Here is a 26,619-nt window from a genome sequence, read left to right on the forward strand (position 1 = left end):
AAAAAAAAAGGCAAGCAACACTTGCAGTATATGGGCATTGAGATGATTTTCTGCTCGGCAGGACAAGAATGCTCTTCAGCGTTTGCTCAAAAAGTTCCCATAGCGTTCTAAAAATAACTGACAAAAACAAAAGGTAATAATGGTAGTGAAGTATGCGACTTGAGGAGTCTTTCAGGCCCCGATTTTATTTTTTTTCCTGGAGAGGAAATATTTTGCTATATTAAGCCCCAGCTCAATCAACACTCCATCATGACATTTCATGGCTACAGACTCCCCAGAAGAGTTCAAAAATGTAATGTAGGAAATTAGGATACTGAAGTGGTTACACCAAGTGTCAAAGAGGAGGGATCCAATCTTCAAGCTAGACAGGATATCTTGTTGTAAAAGCATCATGATGCTGCTCTTTCAGGGCCTCTCTGTGCCCGAATTCATAGAGAATAATAAGGACAAAAGTTTAAGAATAAAAGTAGAAAATGATTGGTAGCTAGTTAGGGTTCTTTTGCAACACAACGATAAACTTAATGCGCGAATGCTGTTCCAAATGACAACGGCCTTTAAAGTTGGGTGCCCACAGCTACCTACGGACCCGAATTTTACATGCAAACATTTGTGGGTTTGCCCTGCTTTTGGGCTACCTACAGACTGATTCATTTTGACTGTCCTTAACCATCACCGCCACACCCTATTGTTTGGATTTACGGCCTTGGAGAGTGATTTATCTGCAGACAACACTGTGCACTATTAATGTAAAACCGGAAGGCATTCCATTTTTGGCGGAAGCTCATGGAATTGAAGGTTCTTTAGCTTCATTCTTAACCATTTCAATTATAACCAAAGTAAAAAGAAATCTTGTGTATATATAGACGGACTAAGCCCCTTAAGTAAAAACATATTTACCTATAGTATAAGGGACAAAAGTTGTGCATTGCCATAATGTATATACTCGGAAAAACCTCAACATATTTGTTCACTATCCTACTTTGATAGAGATTATGGGGATGCGACAAATACGGTTAGTATTAAGAATTAATGAAAACGAGCAACGTTTTTCATTGCACTGGAACAGTGAACAATTGCATGCATTACTTTATTTTGACATCTGGTCATAAAAGATGCACTACAAACATACAAATAATGATGTGTATCTCTTGTAATACAATAAAAACATGAATTGATCACAACTCTAATAAAACCAATAAAAACTGGCCACGGTGTTCTATAAAAATGACCGTAAGTAAAATGTGAAGTGGAACAATAAACACTTGCAAATTAATATATTACATTTTATCCATATAAACCACCATTCCTCAAAATTGCCCAATGGTGTTACATAAACTGGCCATAAATAAAATGTACAGTGAAACAGCAAAATACTTGCTTCAAAATACATTAAATTTTTCCATATGGACCACCACTGCTCAAATATTAGGGGTCGCATGGCCTATAAAAACCATTATGTAGGGTCAATGTTATTCACCCTCTGGGCCCTACTCCCAATACCCCACATTTTGCCCAAAACCTTGGCCAACGCACATGCAAACAGGGGCCTGGCATCAGACTACAAATTTCTCAACGCATCCCTATAGTTATTAGTTCCCAACTGTTCGCAAATTGGGCTCAGCCAGTATTTTCTCATCATCGCATATAGTGGACAAGCAACCATTACATTGGCTAACTTTTCTTGGTAAATATTTCATCCTGGGCAACTTCGTATAGGTACTGGGCCGCTATTCCATTTTCCGGTGAAGTCATGCAGGGCGCCAAACCTAAACTGGAGACATAACTTCCTGTCCCTTGGGAGTTCTATGAAGTCTAAGTAGCCCTCCAGGGAACGATTCAGTTTGTGGGCTATAAAATCAAAAGTGTGCTTCCTCCATGCCCCTCTGTGGCATTCGCCCTTTATTACCTACTCCCAGTAAAGTTCCTTTACTTTGCTTTTCCGGGAGAGCAGGGAGGGGTCGTTGACTTCCCAGATATACTCAACCAGATGGCCGTAAACAAGTTCTTAACACCTCTTAGCCAGCTAATTTTGTTGGAAGTATCCATGCAGCTTACATTATCTAAAGCGAGGGTGTCCAGCAATAATTCGGGGGTCGACTTTACCCTTAACCAGAACAAGGGAGCAGGTTAGCTTTGGTGGTGATGGAATTTCTACCGATGTCCAGCATAAGGGGTTGCAGGGTGGTACTCTGGAGCAGGATTCCTAAGCTCCTAAGAAATGTTTTGAGCGAATAAGCTCATCTAATTGCTCCAGACCCCATAGTTCTGACCCATACAACACAGAACTCACCACTTTGGCATCATACACATGCAAGGCCGGAGCAACCGGCTTAATGAAAGATGAACAAAGTTCTTTTCCCAAAACCCCAATTAACTGCTCATGTTGCAGAATCATCTTTGATATATGGGGTTTCCATGACAAGAAATCCTACAATTTTAGGCCTAGATATTCAAAGTCATTAACTCTCTCAAGCTGCATTCCCCAAGAGAGGGCCATAACGTATGGAGGTTTGGGGAAGAGGGGGGAGGGAATTCAGGACCATGACCTGGGGAAGGGGGGGGGGCGGGGGAGATATGTGGGGGATTTAGAAGCATGAACTTGGTTTTGCTTATATTTATTGCTAAACCTTTGGCATCACAAACGTATTTAAAGCAATTAAGAAGCCGCTGTAGCACTCCCACCGTTTTAGACACCAACTTTGTGGTCCGCAAAGAGGAGAGTTGCTTCCCCCCTAACATGAGAGCATCAGTCGGGTTCATTGTTAAGTTGCATGACATTATTAATAAATGGAGAGAAAGGCTTTGGTGCCAATACACAACACTGGCACACACCTCTTAACAGGGATTGGTCAGTAAGTTGCGCTAGGGAGCCACACCGTACCCTAGCAAACATTTCCTCATGCAGGAGGATCACCAGCGTTACAATTTCCTGTGGCATACCTATGCCATTAAGAGTTTGCCACAGTTTGACTAGAAACTAGAAATGCAGTCTTGAGATCTTAAAGGTGAAATACGGACTGCCCTTTGCAATGGGCACTGTTTTCCAACAAAGTAAAAGAAAGCGGAACACCTGGTTGACATTCCCGGTTTCCTCTGTCTAAAGCTAGCTTGGTATAGGTTAGGCCTTAGTTTTCTTTAACCCAAGCCTATATCTTATGCAAGAGTGCCCTGCTAAAAACTTTCTGGATCAAATCCATTAAATGTATTGTCCTGTAATTACAGGGCTGGGCCTTATTGTAGGAAGCTGGCTCTGTATATACTATACCAAAGTAAGGTATAGTGTGCACAGAGTCCAGTGGATCCCAAAGGCATACTGAGGTTAAAGTAGATTATATCTTACTCTCCATTTGTGATAGTGTGGGCGAGCTTTATCAGAGGATAGTGTTAAGCATTTATTGTACACAGTCAAGCAAGAAATGATTTCACATACTCAAAGACTGAACTCTGACCAATTGTTTTGTATAAAAGTATTTTTGTTGTATTTTATTTTTGGAACCAAGACAGACAGTGCAGGTAAGGAAAATAATACTTTTCTCATGTAATACAGTTGAATACAGTTACAGGTAGGTCATATCTTCAGAAACCGTTGAAATTATTTTAGTTACTTTGCAATTACTTTTTCAATACTCTAAGTTACACTCAGATTACTTTTTCTACTAGTATGATATGCCTAGATATCATACTGGGACATTTACTGGATAAAAGGGGAGTAAAACAGTGTATCAACACACAGTTTCTTTGGTTTCCATAGAAATCACCCTCAATACTGGGAGGTTTTTCAGAAGAAAACAGTCGATGCAATCCTATAGAGAAAAATAGGGTTATAGTTTTACAGGTAAGTAAGTTGAGATTCTGGGTTAGAGCAAGGGTTCCCCCAGGGTTAAGGATGCACTTCAAGAGCACTCAGCCACACTAGAGCAGCCAGTTGCTGAGGCCCAATTGGGGATACTGGGCCTCCAGTTGGTAGCTACTCACGAGCAGGCCACAAGGTTGTGGGAGCAAAGCTCCTGGAATTAAGCACAGGGCAAGGGGGGTGCAAGTTAGCAACCCAAAGTGCACCCACAGGGGCGGCTGGGGGCAGGGTGCTGTTTTGGCGTCGGGTGCCCTGTTTTCAATGGGGATTCTCCAGTTGCAACAAACACTGCAGGCTCGGGGAAGAAGATCTTCTGGAGGCGACCACTGGTTGGAGAGGTAAGTTGGGATGTCGTGGGATGTCGGGACACCGTCGGTTGTGCCACCCAAGGACGTGGGGCATCGGGTGGAGGGGTGTCTTTTGGAGTGTGGTTTTTCTTACCGGCTTCGGTCGCAGTGATCCTCCGGAAAGGGGCTGCAGGCAGAGTCGGGACACTTGAGGTAGGTCAGGGATCACCAGATTCCAGGACAGGATCGACAGGGAGACCTCCTCGTGGTGTTGGGCCACTCAGACAGTTAGCGTCGGGTGCAGAGTGATGCAGACTCGCGGATTCGGCCTTCCGGCAAATCCGGTGCTCACGGGAGATCAAGTCTTTTCAGTGAATGCAGGGCAGGTCCTCTGGGTTCTGGGGGGCTGCTGGCTGCAGGAGACCTGTATACCACTGGAGCACGTAGAGGTCGGGACAGGCCGGTAGGTTTGGGACCAAGTCAGTTGGTGTTTTCTTCTTCCTGCAGCACTGGTTTCTTCTGGTCGGGGTTGCTATAAATACTAGATTTAGGGGCGTTTCAGGTAGATTACAGGTTGGGACCAGTGAGTGGGTACACCCCCTATTATGCCAGCCTTCAGTGGGAGGGGGCATAAGCCTCAATCTGGTTGTCTGGGTCTCTCCCATCTTCAAGATGGTAGGAACTGAGTTGTGCTTCACCTTGCCTCCCCCACCTGAGGGGTGGGGCTGGCAAAGGTGGGCACGCCTCTCCTCTTATCTTGATTTTCCCGCTGATTCTCCCGCACAAAGTGGGGGTCAGAACCGGTGGGAACCAGTTGCTCAAAGCAGCAAGTGGCCTGGGGAAGCTCACAAAAGCGGCAAGCTGTTGAAGCTTCCCCTTCGTGGACCCTGCCCATCCTGGAGGAGGAGGCTTGGCACCTCTGCCCCAGTTGTGCTTTTTTCCCCAGAACCTGAGAGCGGGAGGCTCTCGACCCAGGGGTCCAGATACATGTCTGGGGGTGGCAACTGGCGAGCAGCCAGGACACTTGAGTTAGGTAGTTTTTCAGGGGGGCGTCTCTAAGATGCCCTGAGTGCATTGTTCATTACATCCCACACTGGCATCAGTTTCGGTTTAATGTGCAGAGACGTTTGATACCAAACTACCCAGATTTCAGTAAAGCCATTATGGTGTGGTGGAGTTCGGAATGACAAACTCCCAGGCCATATACGCTTTACTGCACTTATAATGCCGAAGAAGTGGTCTGGACACTGTAGGGGTACAGGGCTCACGCACCAGTGGCATAGTGCACCCAACTAAAGGTGTGAGACCAATGCCATAGGCAGTGGGTTGTAGGCATGGCACACAGCGGTGTGTGCCATGCCGACTCATCACTTTGTTCTGCACCAAAGCACTCAGCCTGGACACAGATTGTGGGCGCGAGAGAGAGCGAGAGAGAGCGAGACAGAGCGAGACAGAGCGAGAGAGAGCGAGAGAGAGCGAGAGAGAGCGAGAGAGAGCGAGAGAGAGAGCGAGAGAGAGCGAGAGAGAGAGCGAGAGAGAGAGCGAGAGAGAGCGAGAGAGAGAGCGAGAGAGAGCGAGAGAGAGCGAGAGAGAGCGAGAGAGAGCGAGAGAGAGCGAGAGAGAGCGAGAGAGAGCGAGAGAGAGCGAGAGAGAGCGAGAGAGCGAGCGAGCGAGCGAGCGAGCGAGCGAGCGAGCGAGAGAGCGAGCGAGCGTGAGAGATTGCGAGCGAGCGTGAGAGATTGCGAGCGAGCGTGAGAGATTGCGAGCGAGCGTGAGAGATTGCGAGCGAGCGTGAGAGATTGCGAGCGAGCGTGAGAGATTGCGAGCGAGCGTGAGAGATTGCGAGCGAGCGTGAGAGATTGCGAGCGAGCGTGAGAGATTGCGAGCGAGCGTGAGAGATTGCGAGCGAGCGTGAGAGATTGCGAGCGAGCGTGAGAGATTGCGAGCGAGCGTGAGAGATTGCGAGCGAGCGTGAGAGATTGCGAGCGAGCGTGAGAGATTGCGAGCGAGCGTGAGAGATTGCGAGCGCGCGTGTGCATATGTATGTATGTACAGGACCTCTATGGGTGGCACAATATGTGCTGCAGCCCTAAGAGGCCTTCTCTTGTCACAGTGCCCTAGGTACCCAGGGTACCTTTTACAAGGGACATGTGGCCAGAGAAGTGCCAATTGGGGGTACCAAGGTACAGTTTTGGGACAGACCACAGGCCATGGGAAGCATATTGGCAGGGACCCAGGGTACTGCAACAAACGTATTGTTTACCAGTCAGTGTAGTTTTGCAGCTTGAAGACTTTCTGGATTCACTATGCTGTGCATTATGCCGCCATCTAGTGGTTGGGTCCGGAATTGTAGCATTTCTTCTCTTGCTTAGGTTCTTTTTTTTCCCCTGTGGCTCAGGTGGGCGTTGACATACCACCATTTGGTGTCCTTCGTGACATCGACGCGCTTCCTCCGGAAGCTCCCACCTTTGGTCTCCATCTTCGGATAATTTTTTTCTTGTCTTGTGTTACTTTTGTTTCTCCTTTAATCTTGTAAAGTCTTTCTCCAGTTTTAATCCCTTTCCTCCTGTCTCATCTTTCTGGCGGGGAAGGGTGGGTTCGCTAGTCAATCAAGAAAGTCTTCAAGCAGCAAAACTACACTAACAGGTAAGAAACTATCTGTTTTGCAGCATGAATCTTTCTGGATTCACTATGCTGTGCATAGACTTTGTAGCGGTTTGTCCTTATTGTGGTGGCTGGGTGGAAGATGAGCTTTGGTTACTAAATACGTGTTGTAAGACCTTCTGTCCCACTTGCACTTCCTTGGTCATTTGGATATGTACACCGTAGTGCTTAGTGAACGTGTGCACTGAAGACCATGTAGCCACTTGGCAAATGTCTTGAATTGGTGTGTTAGCTAGAAATGCAATTGCAGCTCCTTTCTTCCTTGTTGATGGAGCATGAGCTGCTCCTTGTAACAGTTGCCCTGCTCGTTTGTGGCAAAGATGTATGGTTTGTGCAATACACTGCGCAATGGTATTTTTGGTAAATGGTCGTCCCAAAAAACTGCTGGCAAAGGAAACAAAGAACTGCTTTGTCTTTCTGCACTCCCTTGTCCTTTCTATATAGTGCATTACCGCCCTCCTGGCGTTCAGTGTGTGTAGCGCCCTTTCTGTGCTTGTAGCTAGTTTTGGGGAAAAAAAAACAGGTATTTGGATTGTCTGATGTGGAACCGTGACACCACCTTTGGCATGAAGTGTGGGTCTGTACTCCTTACAATCCTATCATTGTGTATTTGCAGGTAGGGCTCTTGAAGTGTTAGCACTTGCTATTCACTTACTCTTCGTAGTGATGTGATAGCCACTAAGAAGGCGGTCTTTAGCGTGAGTATGTGCAGTGTAGCCTTGTGAACAGGCTCAAATCGTGCCTTCATCAATTGAGTTAAGACCCCGTTGAGGTATCATGTCGGCGCCGTCATTCTGTTTGGAGGTGTGATTATCTTTGCTCCTTCTAGAAATCTTTTTACTACTTGGGAGGTGAAGAAACTTTTCCCAGTTTCTCCTCCTGTGTAAGCCACTATCGCCACTAAGTGCACCCTTAGGGATGTGTAGCTTAGTTTACTTTGTAGTAGATGCGTTAAGTATTTTAGTAATGTTGATTCCCTTGTGACTCTCCTTAGCAGTTTCTCCCTAATGCACCATTCGGATAATCTTTTCCACTTTGCTACGTAGCACTTCATTGTGGTAGGTCTTCTTGCCTCCCTGAGCACTGCCATTGTGCTTGCCGGTAGTTTGAGGTGTGCAAATTCTAGGTCTTCAGGAGCCATGCAGCTGGGCTGAGGCTCACTGGCTCTGAGTGTAGCACCCTTCCATTCTGCATTGTTAACAGGTCCCTTCTACATGGGTATCTGTGTGCTGGTGCTTGCGCCATTTCCACCATTTGTGAGAACCAGGACTGTCTGGCCCACTGAGGTGCTATTCGTATTAGCGACATGGTGCTGATCCTGCATTTGATGATTACCCTGTGTATCAGTGGTATCGGGGGAAATGCGTATGCAAATGTCTTTGACCAACTTATCTGTAGCGCATTCCCTTGTCTGGTTGCCTGGATGTGAAGTGTTGGCATTTTGGTGTGTGGCAAATAGGTCCATTTGTGGTGTCTCCCACTTCCGGAATACTTCGTATTTCTTGTTGGTTGATCTCCCATTCGTGGGATGCTGACGTCTGCCTGGTGAGTCGGTCTGCTTCAACATTGTTCTCCCCTGGGAGATGTATTGCTAGTAGGTCTATTTTTAGTGGAATGGCCCATGTCCATAGCTCTTGTGCTAGCCTTGATAGTGCTACTGATTGTGTTCAACCTTGTTTGTTGATGTAGAACATGGTGGTTGTGTTGTACGTCTGGCTCAACACCCTGTTTCCGTACATCTCCTTCTGAAAAGCTTTTAAGGCTAGGGAAACAGTTTTCAGTTCTAGGTAGTTGATCGCATCCTGCTGCGACTATAACCCCCCTCACCATGAGTTTGTTAATGTGTACGCCCCACCCCATCCAGGAGGCTTCTGTTGCGATGGTCACTGTTGGAGTTGGTTTTGTGAAGGGTTTCCCTCGTGATAGGTTTTTTGTTCCACCACGCCATTTCCTGATGCACTGTGTGTGTGACCACCACTAGATCTTCACAACTCCCTGTTGCCTGCGACCATTGCTGCTGTAGCCATTCCTGGAATGGTCTCATGTGGAGTCAAATATTTGGGACCAGGTGTATGCAGGACGCCATCATTCCCATTAGTTTGCTCACCGTCCTCACTGTCAGAACTTGCCCCTTGTGGTACGGACGTGTCTCCCTCTCTAGTGCCAAAATCCTCTGTGCTGGGAAACACCTTGGCTTGTATGGTGTTGATCTCTGCCCCCAAAAATATTTTCACCTGTTCTGGTTCTATTGACTACTTTCCCTAATGGATTGAAAACCCCATTTGGATTAGTGTTTGTATCCCCTGCTGGATGTTTTGCTTGCACTGGCTGTAGGAGCTTGCTTTCACGAGTCAGTTGTCGAGGTAGGGGTATACATGTATTCCCTGCCTTCTTAGGTGCGCTGCTGCTGCGGCTAGGCATTTTGTAAACACCCTTGGCGCTGAATTGAGCCCGAATGAGAGCACAGTGAACTGGTAGTGAGTCTTGCTGATTACAAATCTTAGTAAGCGTTTGTGTCCTTTATTGATGGGGATGTGTCAGTACGTGTCCTTTAAATCTATAGTTGCCATGTAATCTCCTTCCTGAACCTGGGGTATTACTTCTTGCAGAGACGTCATTTTGAATCTTTGTGTCCTTATGAACTTGTTTAAGTACCCTAGGGCCAAGATAGGCCTCCGTTTTGTCTACCTTTGGTACGAGGAAGTAGTTTGAATTAACACCCTTGTTTCTTTCCTTGTACGATACTATCTCTATTGCCTCGTTGTTGAGCACTTCCTGTGCCTCTAGTACCAAGAGTGAAATTTATTTTGCCGAGTGGGACTTGGTGCTTGGTTTTGTTTAATTAGTTCTATACAGTATCCGTATTGTATGCGGTTTAGTATCCATTTGTCCGTTGTGACCTTCTTCCATTCCTGGAGGAAGTTCCTTATTCTGCCTACTACTGGTGTTACATGTTCAGGGAACTGCTTGTCTTGTGAAAACTGTTTTTGGATCTTCTTCCTCTTTGGATGCCCCCCTTTAGGTGTTATCTGGGTGGGCGTCTGCCTTTTGGCAAAGTCACTTGGAGGCGGGTTGTTGCTCTCCTCTCCGTGCCTGTCCTCGTCTGTTCGAGCGGCCTCGAAAGGACTGGGCCCGTACTGCCAGTTCTGCTGTTGCTGCTGTCCCTGGCCATTTCCCCGATAACCTTGTTGGAGGGTTTGGTGTGAGGTACTTGGTTGGTTGCCTCCTCTTCCTCTGAACTGCAGTGCTCCCATGGAGCTAGCGGTTTCATTGTCCTTCTTGAGTTGACTTTGTCAACTGGTGTCCAAAAAAGTTGTTCTCCATTGAAGGGTGTGTTCAGGATGTTATTCTGTACCTCAGGCTTGAAGCCCAAAATCCTAAGCCATGCGTGCCTTCTCTCGCTCACCCCACTCATCTGCCTGCTGAACGTCTCCACTGCATCCAAGACCGACTTTAAACATATGTTCACCATGTTTTCCCCTCCTCTACCAGGTGGGTTGCCCTCTGTTGGTACTGTTCCAGTAGGTGCTTCAGGAGTTGCCCTACTTCCTCTCAGTGCCGGTATGCAGGTCTGTTGATTAGGGCATTGGAATAGGTGATGCGCTTTTGCATTGCTGCACTCAGTCCTACCTTCCTCCCCAGGATGTCCATCCTCCTACTCTTTGTCAGGAGGTGGTCCTGCATTTGTGGGCACAGTGGCCCTCTTCCTAGCTGTAGCAGTGATTGAGTCGGCTGGTACTGATCCTTGAATGTATGCAGGGTCCTTTGCAGAGTGTTTGTACTTCTCTGTTCTTGGGGTTACAGATTTACATATCGCTGGCTCCCTGGAAGCTTCTCTGCCCTGTTCCAGCACACTAGGGAGCATGGGCAGGAATGGGCTTCTTGTTTGTGTGGGTAAGAGTCTCCAGGAGAAAGCAAGCCTTGGGTTTCTCCTCCTCCAATTTTACCCCATATGTCTGTGCAGCACTCTTGACCACCATATTATAGATCCCTATATCACCTGGTGGTGAAGGCCTCGAAGGGTATGGGTCTACTCCTTCCGGCATTTCGTCATCGAGGTCATGCCACTAAGTTTTGCGCCTCAGAGGACATCGAGTCCTGATAGGTTAGCTGTTCCTCCTCGCCTTCTCCCTCGAAGTAATACAGGGCCTCTTCTTCCTGTTCTTTGACCAGTTCAGGCATTTACGGTGGTTCAGGGTCCTCAAAAGCTCCTCTCGACCTCAGCCGCGGCTTCGGCGGTATGGTGTACTGACTTATCTTGTCATCGAAGTCCTTCTTCCGCTGCAGGATGCTTGCCATTTTGGCCTCGAGCCTCCTTTTCTTCCTTTCCATCTCGGCAGCCTGTTTGGCGTCAAGGGTTTGAGCGCCTCGCTTCTTGGTAGTCGACGTGGTCAACGCGGTTGTCGACCCTTCCTTTTTGGGGGCTTCCTTCGACGACCTTGATTTTTCTTGGGTCTTTGCCTTCTGGGAGTCCTTTACGAAGGATCCGCTGGGCTCTTTGTCCTTGTCCTTGAGTGCAGTTGCTTTCGTCGAGAGTTTAGACGGCACTGTTCCCTTCGAGGACTTTGTCTCACTCTTTCGAGTGTCAGTCGAGAGTTTGGGGGGTCATCATTACCTCTTCGACGTTTTCTTATGGACTTAGACGACTGCGCAGTCCTCTGGTCCTTCAGCGTCCTCCAAGTCTCGGAGCGATGGAGGTGGCCCTTGCATGGTGTGTTCGTCCTTCTCTGCCTCTTACTCTGAGGGTCTTGGGTGTGAACGCAGAGCACGCGTTGCAGTCATCGCTGTTGTGGTCGAGTGGCAGGCAGAGGTTGCAGACTGGATGCGGATCCTTCTGGGCGTATTTGTGGTAGCAATTGGTGCAACACTTGAACGGGGTTTTGTCTATTCCTGCGCTCAGGGAGCCCCCTGTGTGCACATTCTCGTGTGAACATAGAGTTCTCTAGAAATGTTCTCCTCCTTAGTAGTCCCGGCTACCTGGCCTGTAGTCGGGTGCGATGATAACCTTAGATTTTTGCGAATGTCCCCATTTTCCGTCGATTCATCTGCAAAAACTCTGGAACTCCGACAACGATCCAGACCCAACGGCAGAAAAAAGAACCTGAAGATGGCGACCAAAGGTGGGAGCTTCCGGAGGAAGCGCGTCGACGTTACAAAGGACACCAAATGGTGGTATGTCGAAGCCCACCTGGGCCACGGGAAAAAAAAAATGAAAAAAAAAAAATAATACTACAAATCCGGACCCAAAGACTAGATGGCGGAATAATGCACAGCATAGTGAATCCAGTAAGTTTCATGCTGCAAAGCCCAGCTTCCTACACAACACATGATGAACTCCAGGCTTACTAATAAGAGTGGACAAGCATGATATAAGAAGGCCTATAGGCACTCCACGTCCCAATTAATGAAAACAATCAAATTAAGGGAACAAGAGGGGTCTAGAAATGCTAGGAAAGCATATAGGTTAGAACTCCAGAAAGCAAAGAGGGATAAGGACAAAGTTAGGTGGCAGTCCCTTAAGGGCATATGCCAAGCTAGGGATAGCAAAAAGTTCTGATCGCTGGTGGTGTGGGGCAAGCAGTTAGGAGCACCAGACCAGACATACAATCTTATCTCTGTTTCTGAATGGCTGTACTGAATCTAGGAAGTTTGGTAGCAAACGTCTCAGTATAATAAACCCACCCTGATGCCAGTGTGGGATTATATAATACACTCCGAATGCATCTTAGAGATGCCCCCTGAAAAACGACCAGCCTCTGGTGGGTTCACTGACTGGTAAACAATAGCCCCCACCTAGAGACAGGTTTCTGAACCCCTGTGGTTGGAACCTTCGCTCCCTGGGCCCAGAAACAAAGACTTTCCTGGCCAGAGGTGTTCACCCCTCCACCACTTCAGGAAGAGCCCTTTGTGGCAGGGGAGCTTCAGAGGACTTGCTGCCTTTGTAACAACTCCCAGCCTCTCCCATTAGGAACAGTTCCTCTTCGTCTCACTGGCGGAAAGACAGGCGGGAAAAATTAGAGCAGCTCACCTCTGCCAACCCTACCCCTCAGGTGGGGGAGGCGAGGTGGAACCTACTCTTCAGTGCCCGCCATCTAGCAGATGGCAGGCACTTTCCAATGAGGAATAGGGATTGTGTCCTCTCCCCCAAGTGGGGTGAGCACACCAAGGGTGTAGTCACCCAGGTCAGTAGCCCTTTGGCTACTGACCTCAAGACCCCTAAAACACCCCCTAAATATAGTATTAAGGGGCCAGCCCTGAACCAATTAGACCGATTCCCACAACCTACGAAGTATGAAAGATGCACAGCAGAGGAGACTGCAGAGAAGAACTGACTTGGCCCCAGCCCTACAGGCCCGTCTGCAGTTTCCAGAGATCTTGCGCCAAAAGTCGCCTTGTCCTGCAGCCAGTGACCTCTAGAACCCCTGGGAGGATTGACTGCCTTCAACAAAGACCGAATCTTCTGTGAACAGCAACTCTGTTCAATAGAAACTCCAAAAAAGACTCCTAACCTGCTGAAGACAAAGAAACCTGATGCCTGGAACCACCACTGCACACGTCGCCTACTGCCCGAGTGGCCCATCGGTCCCAGCGAGATCCCCCAGCACTCCAGAGTTGGAGTCCATCATGGGTTGAGCCCTCTAGAACTCCTGACGTCACCTGCAGCCTCTGCAAGGAGACCCCCCCAAACCGCAAGTGACCTGGTAAGGTGAAATCAGACCTCAAAAGGTACCCCCGCATCCAGCTGCCCTGCGCCCTGTAGAAGAGGACCAGAGGTGCACCTATGTCCCCGAGCCCTCCAACTTACCTGCCCAGATGTTGGTTCCTCCCTCAAGACTTACTGGACTGAGTCTGCAGCCAAAATCCAAAACCAGCAACTCCCATTAAAAAAAGGGCACCCGACGCCAAATCAGCATGCTGCACACAAGGTGCACCCACAGGGGCAGCCAGTTGCAAACTCGGATCCCCCTTTGCCCTGACCTAAACCCTAGGAGCTTTGCTCCCACATCCATTTGGCGTGCAAGTGAGCAGCCACCAACCGGCCCCATATCCCCCATTGGATAACATTGGGCCTCAGCACTCTGCACCCGCCGCCCTAGTGCCGCTGAGGGTGTTTGAGTGCATCCTTGGCCCCGAGCCCTGGTTCTAACCCCAGAAACTCAACCCTCAAGACTGTTTACTTACCTGCAAAACGATTGCATGGACTGTTTTGCTCTGAAGAACTGTGGAGGGTGTTTTGAAGGGGAACCTAAGAAACTGTTTTGAGAAAAACTGTTTCTTTCATCTAGGAAATGTCCCAGTGTGATATCTAGACATCACATGAAGTAGAAAAAAGAATCTAAAAAGTAATCATAAAGTAATTACAAAGTAACTGCAAAGTAACTAACCGTTTCTGAACATTTGACTTACCTATACCAAAGACCACTGCATTCAATTGCATTCAACTGTATTATTATTGAAAAGTACTTTTTTGCTTACCTGCACCAAAGCCTGCTTGGTTCTAAAAATAAAATTCAACAAAGAAATATTTTTATAGAAAACAATTGGTCTGAGTTCGGTCTTTGCGTGTGTGACATAATTTCTTGCACAAGTGTGTACAGTAAATGCTTAACACAACCCTCTGATAAAGCATTACTGCTCGCCCACACTACCACAAATAGAGAGTAAGGCATTATATACTTTTACCTCTGTAAGCCTTTGGGGGATCCACTGGACTCTGTATATACTGTACCAAAGAAAGGTATAGTGTGCACAGAGCCAGCTTCCTACATGTTGCCACAGTGAAATTAAAACGAAATGGTAACTTACCAGTAGTTTTGCAGCTTGTAGAGTTTTCTGGATTCACATGTGGTACGTTATTCTGCCATCTAGTTGTTTGGGTCCGGAATGGTCTGTTTTTTGCTTGGGGCATCGTGAACCACCATATGGTGCTAGGTCCATCCCCTGTGTGATGTTAGACGGCGCCACGGAAATTCCTGGGCGTGGTAGCCGTCTTCAGATTCTTTTTTCTCTAGTGTAGGTCTTAAATCCTGTTGTCTTTAGATGTTTGTTCTTTGGTTTGTTATCTTTTGTCCCACCCATTAGCATTCCTCCTTTGAGGTGGAAGTGTCACAAGTGAATCCAGAAAACTCTTCAAGCTGCAAAAATACTCCTACCGGTAAGTAATGATTTCGTTTTGCAGCATGAATATTTTTCTGGATTCACATGCTGTGCATTAGATTATTTCGCTTTTTCCCCCTCCTTGGGGTGATTTGTTGTAAGATGAGGAAGACTTTGCGAACAGGTGTTGAAGTACCCTTTGTCCCACTTGAGCTTCCTTAGTCAACTGAATATCCACGCAGTATTGTTTGGTGACAGTGTGTGGGGATGTCCATGTTGAAGCTGCACATGCAGTGTCTATTGGCACATTGGCCATGAAGGCCAGGGTTGCTCCTTTTTCCCCTTGTTGAGTGGGCTTTTGGTCGTGTGTTTTAGAGTTTTTTCTGCTGAGGTATAGCACTTGAATTGCCTTCTTGCGTCCAGGATATGAAGGATTCCTTCTAATTTGATCTGTGGGTTTTTGAAGACTGATAGCTGTATGCATGTGTTCATGTGGAATTTGCCAACTACCTTAGATAGGAATTGAGAGTTTATCCTTAGGATAACCTTGTCCTTGTGGATTTGCATGTATGGTTCTTCAACAGTCAACGCTTGTAGTTCACTTACTTGTCAGAGATGTTATGGCTATTAAGAAGGCTGTCTTTATAGTGACGTATCGGAGTTCTGCTTTGTCCATTGGCTTGAATTGTTCTGTCATTACTTAGGTTAGGACAGTGTTTAAACTCCACATAGGGGCTGGAGCCTTTCTTGGGGGTGCAATCCTTTTGGACTCTTCAAGGAATCATTCGATGACTGGTGCGGTGAAGAAACCTTTACATGAATTTCCCCTGGTGTAGGCTACAATTGCTGCCAGGTGCACCTTGGGGCTTGAGTAGTTGAGATTACTGTCAAGCTCGTGTGTCATAAATGAGTACTGTTTCCTGTGTTGAAATGGAGCTTAGGGTATTGTTTTTTTGTGCACCATATTGTGTACAGTTTCCATTTCACTGTGTAGCAGGGTCTTGTGGTCTGTTTTTTTTGCTTCCTTTAGTATTCCATTGCTCTTTGCTGTAAATTTAAGTGTCTGGACTATGTATTCAGGTGTCAGGCTGCTAGGCTGAGCGTCGCCGGTTCTGGGCGAGAGATTTGCCCCCTTTGCATTGTGAGGAGGACCTTGTCTGCCTTGAGCTTGATCATTTGCCCCTGGACAGTTAGTGTAGGCTTGAGTACCAGGTTTGTCTTGCCCACTGAGGGGATAGAAGTATTAGGTTTGTTCCTGGTTCTTTGGCTTTCCCCAGAACCCTTTGTAGTAGGGAAATTGGAGGAAAAGCATATGCAAATGTCCATGACCAGTTTAGTGACTGGGCATTCCCTCTTGATAAGTGGTGTAGAAACCTGGACGCGAAGGATTGGCATTTCTTGTTCTCCATTGTTGCAAATAGGTCTACATCTGGCACTCCCCAGAGTTTGAAGACCTGTTGCAGGGTTGTTTGCTTAATCTCCCACTCGTGTGGACTGCTGTTCTGTCTGCTGAGTCGATCCGCTTCTGTGTGGTCCTTCCCAGGCAGGTGAATTGTCTGTAGGCCGATTTTCCTTGAATTGGCCCATTTCCATATTTCTTGACCTAGTTTGCTTAGGGTGAATGATTTTGTTCCTCCCAGTTTGTTGAGGTAAAACAGTTGTGGTGTTGTCAATTTGGATTAATACAGTCTTCCTTCCCATGTGTGCTTGGAATGCCTATATTGTCAAGAAAACTGTTCTCATCTCTAGGAAGATGATGTGCTTTATAGAGTCTGCATTGTTCCATTGACCCCAGTACTCAGGTTTCCTGAAGGTGCTCCCCAACCCTTGTGGGATGCATCCATTGTGTTGGTCACTGACGGAGGTGTTATCTTCAAAGGCCTGCCTAGTGTTATGTTCTTGGGTGCCCACCATTGTATCTCAGTTTGAACCTTTCCTGTTACAACCACTAGATCCTCCCTGTGGTATGTGACCAACTGCTGCATTGCCACTCTTGCAGAGGGCGCATGTGGAGGCGTGCATGAGTGATGAGGGGACTGCATGATGCTATCATGCCCATGAGCTTCATGACCTCCCTCACTGTCAGAGACTGACCCTTCTGGTAAAGGGGAGTTTGTTTGATGGCTTGTTATTCTTTGGGTCAGGTATGCCCGTGCAACCTTGGAGTTTATTCTTGCTCCTAGGAAGGTTTTTCTTGTTCTGGCTTTGTTGATTTCTTGTGGTTTATAGAAAACCCCAATTTTTGCAGTGTTGTGATCACCTGGTGGACGTGTGTGTAACCTCTTTGTTTTTAATTTGATTTCACCAGCTAGTCGTCTAGGTAGGCACAGACGTGTATCCCTTTCCTTCTTAGGGATGGAGCCACCGCTGCTAGGCACTTTGTCAGGACTCTTGGTGCTGATTTTATCCCGAAAGGGAGGACCTTGAATCGGTAGTGAGTGTTCTTGTGGAAGGACCGGAGGCATTTCTTGAAAGCTGGTGGGGGGGGGGGGGGGGGGTAGAGAGAATGTGCAGATCGGTGTCCTTTAGACCTATTGTTGCCATGAAAAACCCCTTTTGCAGCTGCGGGATTTCCTCCTGAAGTGTTGTGTGAATGAATATGTTTATGAATCTGAAGTCGAAGATGGGTCTTCGAGAGATCTTGCATTGGTACCAGAAGTAAGGTAAATAGTTTCCTTTGAAGTGTTCCCTCCTTGGTACTTTCTCTATTGCTTGTTTTTTGCAGGAGTGCCTTTATTTCTTGTCTTTATTGTAAGAGTTCTGTTCCTTGGAACCTCCTTTTTTGTTGGGGGTTGGTTTGTTAGTTCTAAACAATAGCTGTGGCGTACCACGTTTAAAATCGGTCTATAGTGAGTTTGCTCCTCCTCCTCCTCCCAAGGGTGGTTTGTCCCCTGCCTCTTACTCTGCCCTGAAAGGGCTGTCTTGGTTGCTGTTTCCAGGATTGGTATCCAGACTGCGGTTTTGATTGCTGTCCACCGCTTATAGATTGTGGTTGGCCTGCCGGGAAGACCCCCCTACCTGCTGGTCTTCTGGTGTTAAAACCTCTTTTGAAGGCGCCCCTCTGTTGTAGGGCTCCCACAGCCCTGGCTGTTTCATTGACCTTTTAATTTGTTGAAGTGTTTTATCAACGTAACTTCCGAACAGGGCGTCTCCTGTGAAGGGCCTGTTGATTGAGGTTTGTACCTCTTGTTTAAACGCCTGATATTCTGAGCCAGGCGTGCCTTCTCAATGTTGTGCCTGTTGACATTTGTCTGCTGGCTGTATCGGCTGCGTCTAGTGCGGATTTTAGGAAGGTGTTAGCTATGTTCTTTCCCTGCTGTATGGTGGATTTTGCCCTCTTTTTAACTTCTTCTGGGAGCTTGTTCAGTTCCTCAATGTCGTCCCATTGTTGGTGGCCATACCTGTTGAGGAGAGCATTGGAGTTTGGAATGCGCCATTGTGTTGCTGCTCCATCTTTCTCCCTACCATGTCCATTCTTTTCCTTTCTCTCTGGAGGTGGACCAGTGGAGGAGTGAGCATTGCCCCATCTTCTTGCGGTGGTGACAATGATTGAGTCCGGCACGGTTTCTCTTAGGGTCCTTAGTGGAAGGCTTGTATTTTTTCTCCACGGTTTTCCTCGTGCGGTTCGGGGGTTGCCAGAGCTGCGAGGACATCTCCCTCTTCAGTGCTTTTGGCGGCGCCAGTGGATTAAGAGGGAATTCGGAATTCCTTCCGCGCTTTGTCGAACTTCTTTAGCTGAAGTGCCAACATTTTTGCTTTGAGAAGACTTTTCTTTTTCTCCACCTGTAGGGCTCTTTCGGCGTCTGAGGCCGGAGAGATCCTCTTCTTGAGTGTGGTGACTTCTGGCTCCGAGGATGTGGTCATTCCCTTCGTGGCCCCTCGTTCGGCGCTCGCCTTTGTTGATTTTGACGATCTTCCCACGTCGGAATCCCTGGGGTGAGATCCGCGGGGATCTTTGTCGCGGCTGACTCTTTTGGTCATCGTTTTCTTCTACGCCTGGGCTGCCTTTTGCACCTTCTTTTCGTGGCCCTTGGTTTCAAACTGTTGAGGGTTTCTTACCTTGTCCGTCTTACTCTGTCGCTTTCTTCGTGGTACGCCTCTTCTCGGCATCTCCTTCGATGACGGACGTCTGACCCCCCTCCCCAGAGTCGATTCTGCAGGTACTCCCTGGTTGCTCTCATCGCTTGAGAGGCCCAAGTCCCTCATTGAAGGTTGTTTTTTGAGCATGGCAGCGTAATGGTCTTCACTCTGCTTTTGGCGTAACTTGAGTTTCTTCGACACAAACACCGCACAGGCCTCGCAGTCCTTATCCTTGTGATCCCTCAGCAAGCAGAGGTGACAAACGTCGTGTGGATTGAGCTGTGCAAACTTGTGGTGGCACTTTGGGTAGAATTTAAAACTGGTATTTTCCATGGCCCCTACACCGCCCTCTGTTGATCCATCTGAGTAGTTACTCCATCGGGGTCCCCCTTCGAAAACAGGGTACCCGGAGGTCTTTCTCCGGTGTCAATGATAGATAGTTTTTTCACTGGAATTCTGAGATTCTTTCAGAGATTTTGTTCAAATTTTCAGAGTGTCTCCCTTTGCAAAAAAAGAATCTGAAGATGGCTACCACACAGAAACTTCCGGGGTGCCGTCGGACGTCACAAGGGATGGACCTTGCACCAAATGGTGGTCGACAAAGCCCCAATAATTTTTTTAAAAAAAATAAGAAGAATTGAAAAAAAACACAACTATTCCGGACCCAAACACTAGATCACGGAATAATGCACAGCATGTAAATCCCAAAAAGGAGTCATTCTGCAAAACCTGTGCGCTCGAAAAAGCGGCAATAAGCATTTGTTACTTCCATTCGTCCTTCCGAAGTAAACTTTAATGCTGCAACTTCAGCTGTGCAGGCGAGCAGATCCTTGTGCATATTCTGTAGCTATTTTATGCCACTTAAAACTACGCATATCATTTGTTGGCCATACCACTGGAATTAAGCTATCCTGGCTGAAGGGGGTGAAACCCCGAAACCGGTCCTAGGATGCTTGGTTACAGTCCCGGGAGGACCTGGCTTGGCAGTTCGGGCTGGACTACTGCCATGAGGCACAGGGTCACAACTGATTTGCATATGGCTGGGTTCAAACTGGAATGGCATGGTGAGCAAAAAAAACAAAAACATGGATTTAGGCCCAGATCTCTGTACTGGGGTGAATGTATGACATTGTTCTGCATTCTGTCCATCAACTGTTGTTTTTGTATACCTCTTTGGTAGCCAGCTGCTGAGTCTTCGACAGTATAGATGGTTCACCCCCACACTGGTATAGTAAGGCAGAGGGAGTAGCGATCACTATCGACTATCTCCTACAGCCATAACTATTACCTTATGCCAGAGCCTCAGGTCCAGCAAAATATAATCGATTCGGCTGGGGTCACTTAATCTATTAAAGGTATTGCACCAGGCTTATCAGATTTAGTCCTAACATTGACTGCCCTAAGTCCGAACTCCATGGTGATGGCTTTAACTTGGAGTACTGATTGAGACCAACCGGTTTAAGGTAAAATGAGGAAACCGCCCACCGATTCTTACTTCAACCATCTCTTCCCTATTGAGCAGTTCAAATGCAACCTTAAAATCGCCTGCTATTAGGAAAGGAGTGTACAATTAAAAATGTTATCGCTTTCTCTTTAGACAGACGGAATTCAATTAAAAGAGATAATTGCAGTGGGGAATGTTAGCGTCTGTGTGCACGTTAGTGTCTGTGTGAATGTTTGGTGAAGTGTGCGCAAGTATACAAGTGTTTGTACTAGCAGTAAACAAACCAATTCTTACCTCGTAGGAACGGGGACCTCTGTGAGCCCTGATAGTAGAACAGCAGGAGACAATCGTACAAAAGCAATGATGGGCCTCTCCAAGGATTCCACCTCTCCCACCAGAACATTAGAGGCCTCAGCACCTGGAGGGATTTTCTTCATGAAGTTCATGTCAACCTTACCAAATGTGAGAAAGTAAAGCGGACAGTTTATGCGCTGCATTGCTCACGCAGGCACATTTTCTAAAAATATTTTTTAACTAAATACTTTACTGTAAAACTAACAACTTATTCAAATGGTAATAAATGGCAAACGGTCTTGCAAACAATAATACCGATAGCTGTCAAACTTATATTTTTCTACTGGTGATAAAAATGAAGTAATGTGATGCAGGTGTACAATATGAAAATTAACTGTCAACATTAGGGCATACATATACAGGAGATCTTATGCAAGTATACAGCATGTTTCAGAACCTGGAGCACTGAGCCTTACTTAAGTTTTAAATTAAGGAGAAGAAAAAAATTGCACATTTGACAGATTACTGTACTAACAGGAATCCTAGACAATGGTACCGACAAACTGAAGGACCAGTGCAGTTCTGCATGCGTATAATTCCATGAAGTTTAAAGTTGAATACACAACACCACCACAACAACTTACATTTGATCAAAGTACAAACAGGTTTACGGAACCAGTAAGACACGTTGACTAGCACCAGCGGCTAACACTTGTTGTACAGCTAACCATAAACACTTACAGCTGACCTCCTGAGTCCCACACCAAGTGTGCCACAACTACACTGCCAAGAGTCTGATTCCTGCCGAACAGGAAACGAGGAGGTGGGGGAACACAAAAAGGCCAAGCAAAATTATAAAGGTTGTAAATAACAGAATTTAAAACAAAGACAAAAGGATTAGACAAGAACCTGGGGTACCTGGCATTGCTTAATTTTGGAATTAACTCCATATTAAGAAAACACTCCACAGAAAGGGGATAAATCACATTTTGTAGTGAACTCTTAGTCCAAAGCATATTACCCCTGTGGGACCAAGGTCTTTTCATTGTTGGGTGTTCTAATGAGGGAACAAAGTTCCTCTCCTCGCTGTGCTCTAGCACTACAACACACGCAAGGAAGGTCAGAGAATGGCAACCACGATGAACAACAGTTTTCCAACATAAAGCATATGCAAGAGTACTGAAAGTTATCAGTGACAGTTACTGCTGTAATAGAATTTTCTATTCAACATGGTGCTAAATTCTGATGATAGAAATGTCTTCTTTCCACTTAATCTACAGTTGGAAGTCGGTTTATATAGATACAAGAAAATAGAATGGTTTAAAGTCTTTTGTTAACAACACGGACCAAGGTAAAGTAAGCCCGCTTGCCATCTTCACAAATTCGCCATCCATTTGTGATTTTACAATCAACTGTGGGACTTGCAGCATAAATACAACGCAGATTCCTCAAGGGCTACAAAACACCATATTTAGAACGGCATCGTTATTTTCAGCTCACTGGTGTGGCAAGCAGTGTCTCCTAGAGCAATACAATTCATTCACCCTTTTTATGCATGCACTTACGACATTCTCACGCCCACTCAGTTTATTTGCCCTACATTATCTCAGACATTCACTGGGCATGCCTTTTTTCTCCTACTGAGGACAGAGGACTGTTGCCCTTGGAGATGGAAAAATCTTTATTTAAACTGCAGGAATATGTGCTTATTTGCTGAAATGTTAGTGTGAAGGTGTCAGATGTAACAAACCACAAACATTCTACAACATTTGCCTATCTGTATGCTAAGTGTCCACTTCAGGAAAGTGCATTAATAATCTGCTTTGGAAGAAAATATTAAGCGATTGTGCATGGAATCAGCAGAGAAGCTCCCGAGAGCCAGCATGGGAATTTCTATCCGAATGTCTAGTAACAAAAAACATGTCCAGTACCATAGGGATAATAGCAGAAAGGGATTATAAATCAAGCAGCTGAACTAGGGGGAAAAATTGTAACTGCTTTCCTTTTAATTTTCTGAGAAAATGAAGGTCTGTACAAAACAATAATGTTCTTAACCACAATTCTGAATCATTTTATTCTATATTTTCCATACCATGAACACACTATATAAAACAAAGTGGGAGTGTGTTATTTAGTGAGTCCAAGTACACATACATGGATTGCTCCTTCTAGGACCACTGCACATGGCCAGAGACCATGTTTGGGGTGTGCTGGGCCATGGTTTATACTCCTTAAAAGTAGGTCATATACTTACTATGCAGAGGCACCTATCAGGTATACGGTTCAGGGCTATATGTAATGCTTACTGCCCATGTAGCATGATCTACAGCTGGGTTCTCCAATGTTGATCCTGAAAGTAGGATTCATGCCAGAATTTTAGCATATCCACATTTAGATAAATATAGTGATCATGAAAATATGGCATGGATATGGCCATCCAGGAAGAACTGAAGAGCCCTGATCTACAGCTATATTCAGTGGATGCTGGACACAGGGTAGGATAATTGGCTCTGCCCAATGCCAGTAACATGGCCCCAGTATCGGTCAACACAAAAGGTGATGGAGGAAGGAGTGCAAATAGTCCAACCACTGGCAAATACTCGCGGTAGCATTCCCACCCATCATTTTTCGCCTACTGTGCCGCTCGAGACAGAGGTCCACCTTATGCAAATCACTGAACTTGCTCCTTATGGTAACAGTCTATTCCAAATTGCCAAATACCGCCCCTTCCCCCCCCCCCCCCCCCCCTGAACTCCCTAAGGCACCTAGGAGGGAACAAGCAATCCCACAACAGTTTCAACTTGGTTTGGCCTAAGACAAGTATAGCCCGGATCCCACGGCACTGCTGCACCAGACTGAAGGCCAAAACCGGTCTTGGATTGCTTGTGTTCCGGTTCAGAGAGGACCAGGAGTGGAAATTCGGGCAGGACTGTTCCTATTGGAAGATACAAAGGCTGATTTGCCATGGACTATGGAAACTCAAACACAGAAGGGTGCACCGATTTACATAGCATGGCAAGCTCACTGGTATGTGTGTTCATGGCAATGATGGTGTTATTACACTGACCTACAGTGCTATTAGTACCTGGGAAGACCATCCTCTATTAGAAATAAACGTGAAAAGTTATTTTAATTTGATAAAATTCATGGATATTCATCAAGCTGGGACATGGTTATTATCAAAACAAAAACATATGCATTCCCTATGTAAAATGATTAGTACCCAAATCTATGAAGGTACCATTTCCATCTCTAATTCACAAGCACACCAACTAAACACAGACCTAACATACATCTAGGATAATTTAGATTAGAGACAAAGCATCTGCAAAAGTAATTTGACACTTCAACAAAGGACAATACAATTCTTACCACAATAGTCGTGCAACACTGTTAGCACAATGTTTATGAACATATTTGTGGAATTTCCAGTGACCTACAGCAATATAGCTAGAAGAATAAATGTTCTTAAGTGTATCTTTTAGCTCTCGCGTACCTTACTGAAGTCAACAGTACTGTTCTCATGGCTTCCACCCGATCCATTACCTTTCGAATCCCCTACTTTGCCAGCATCCAAGTTACCAGGAGATGACTGAGGAGACTGCAATAATCCTGCACAGTCAAACAAAATCAAATTGTTCAAAACTGGGGTTGGTGGCAGAAGAGCAAGGTTTAAAACTAAGCACAGAACGTGCGAGCCTACTAAAACCAACATGAGGTTAACAAGAATATACATGAAAGCAATATTAGTATTTGTGGTGCAGCACAACACAGGTTTCCTTTTTAGCTATGAAAAGAAAAAACAAATGGGGGGCATTTACAAAGTGTCTTGAGACGGGAAGAGCAAACCAAATCTTTAAAGGAATACAATTTTAATTAAAAAAAAAAAAGCAGCTGATGGTGCATGAAGACGCGTGAGGATGCAGCATGGGGACGGAAGATGTTCAGATAACCATGGTATAACAAACTGAAACGTCAATTGGTAACATGACATCGGTTTTATGCATGAAATGCCCATTCCAAATGGTCAGTCTACACCTGTTCTAGGCAATCACGGACTACCGATGATCAACCCTCACTTTGGGAATTGCTACTCAAAGGCCAAAAAGCAGATTACGGTTTTGTAGTTGAATAATACAAAAATCGTGGCCTGATAGTTGAAAGAAGCCCTGGATTTTAAGGCCACAAACCAGCCATAAAAGGCAGTGTGCACACAAAAACAAAACTGAGAAACTTGCATGCAAGGTCCTTTCGCAGAGCAAGGTTAGTGGAATTCGAAACACCACTTACACCATACCAACTGATGCGGTTAATCTGGAAGCACGGTCTGCCCTGTTCATTAGCATGTATGTGAATCACATCAGAAGGCAAAAATCTAGGCAGGCTGTACCAAAAGAAGATTTTTTTTAAATATATATATGGGTAGCGAGGAGTGAGATTCTGTGTATAACCATACATTTTATTAAGAGTGTATACTAAACTAACATGCCACATCTCTTCATTCCCCCTCCCCCCACCTTACTACCCATCTTTAGGAGGGACCACCACTATTAAGGCATTGATGAAGATACTTTTTGTACTCAACTAGACGCACTTAAAACCTATAGTGTCTAATGGATTCAAAAGGCAGATCAAATACTTCAATAGGACATCAGGTTAATGATCAGAAAGAAGACCTGTGGTCTCAAGCCCCTTTCCCAGTCTTTTGGGTTAAGCGAAAGTACATCATGAAGAAAGAACGCGCAAAAACATCTGCATGTAACAATGACTGTCCTTGCTAATGACACCAAAAAATAAGCCAGCCATGAAGGTTGATTCCCATCACTGTGGTACCCTAAGTGCACCATTCTAGGACTGCTGCTTTGGTAGGATATTGAGCTTTGCAAACTGAGATTGGGTCAAAAGTGTTTCTTGAGCCCAAGATGGCCATAGTGGAACATTTGCAATCATACTCCGTGAAGGAGTCCCCGCACCAAATTACATCATAGAAGTCCTCTACACCTTCCATTCAGAATCTAACCCTTTCCAGTAAAGGAGGTGGCAAAACTGAGGATTTGCAGCACTGATGCTACTCGATCGTTAGTTTCTGCAGCACAAAGAAGGCAATCTCGTTACTGCAGTCTCCGTGTGCCTGGGAAGCCTCAGATAGAGACATTATCCATGAACACTCAAATGGCCTTGTACAAATATTTGGTTCTAAAGACGATTTGAAAGCAAGAAGATTTGGACTGCCATCACTATTCTGTTTCACTTGAGTAATTGAAATCATGGCAACTCCAATTACTAGCGGGACTCTGGTGCAAATGTTATGTATGTATTCTTCCAGTATGGCAAAAATAGATATTCATTATTTACAGCTTTTGTTAAAACAGAAAAAACAGATTTCCCCAACCCTTGCCTCCCAACTAATAGTCGAATTTTGCTGGGAGGCAACGAAGAATGGTCCTCCGTCCATCTTTATAAGTCCGATACACCATGGTGAGAGGACAAGTAGTTAATTTAATCAGTTCGCTCACTGTGTATCTCTTCTTCACAATACTGTCTGCGACTTAAAGGGGTTCTATGCAGATAGTGATATTTCAGAAATATTTTGAGCAATTCTAATGCTAACTTTGGGTAAAAAGCATCTGAAGTAATTTCGTGATCAAAGTCACAGTGCACATAACAGAGATGCGTGTTCTTAAGGTATGGAATATTCAATTAATTCAAATCCTAGTTAAATTCACATAAACAAAAATACTGGACACAATCAGTTCATAACTGAAATAAGTTTAAATGCAAAGTATTTCATACTATGGCAGGCACCGCATTTTTTAAAAATACATGGTACTAAATGGGCAGAGTTTCATATTCTTCAAATGCAAGCATATTTGTATTAAAAAAGGGAAATAGAAACAAAA

The 26,619-nt window shown here is 45.7% G+C and overlaps 1 protein-coding gene across 7 annotated transcripts in view; it reads right to left on the minus strand.

Moving 5' to 3' along the window:
- SLC4A7 (solute carrier family 4 member 7) overlaps nt 1-26,619 on the minus strand; it is a 470,313-nt gene that overhangs the window by 228,436 nt on the left and 215,258 nt on the right. For all 7 annotated transcript variants that reach the window (XM_085630550.1, XM_085630551.1, XM_085630545.1 and 4 more), the window contains 2 exons: nt 24,216-24,331; nt 20,720-20,877 (listed from right to left, as the gene is read on the minus strand). In XM_085630550.1, the coding sequence (XP_085486676.1) occupies nt 20,720-20,877; nt 24,216-24,331 (274 nt within the window). The remainder of the gene's footprint in view (nt 1-20,719; nt 20,878-24,215; nt 24,332-26,619) is intronic.

The sequence above is a fragment of the Triturus cristatus genome, chromosome 10 (genome assembly GCF_964204655.1).
Source record: "Triturus cristatus chromosome 10, aTriCri1.1, whole genome shotgun sequence".
In the NCBI taxonomy this organism is placed as follows: domain Eukaryota; kingdom Metazoa; phylum Chordata; class Amphibia; order Caudata; family Salamandridae; genus Triturus; species Triturus cristatus.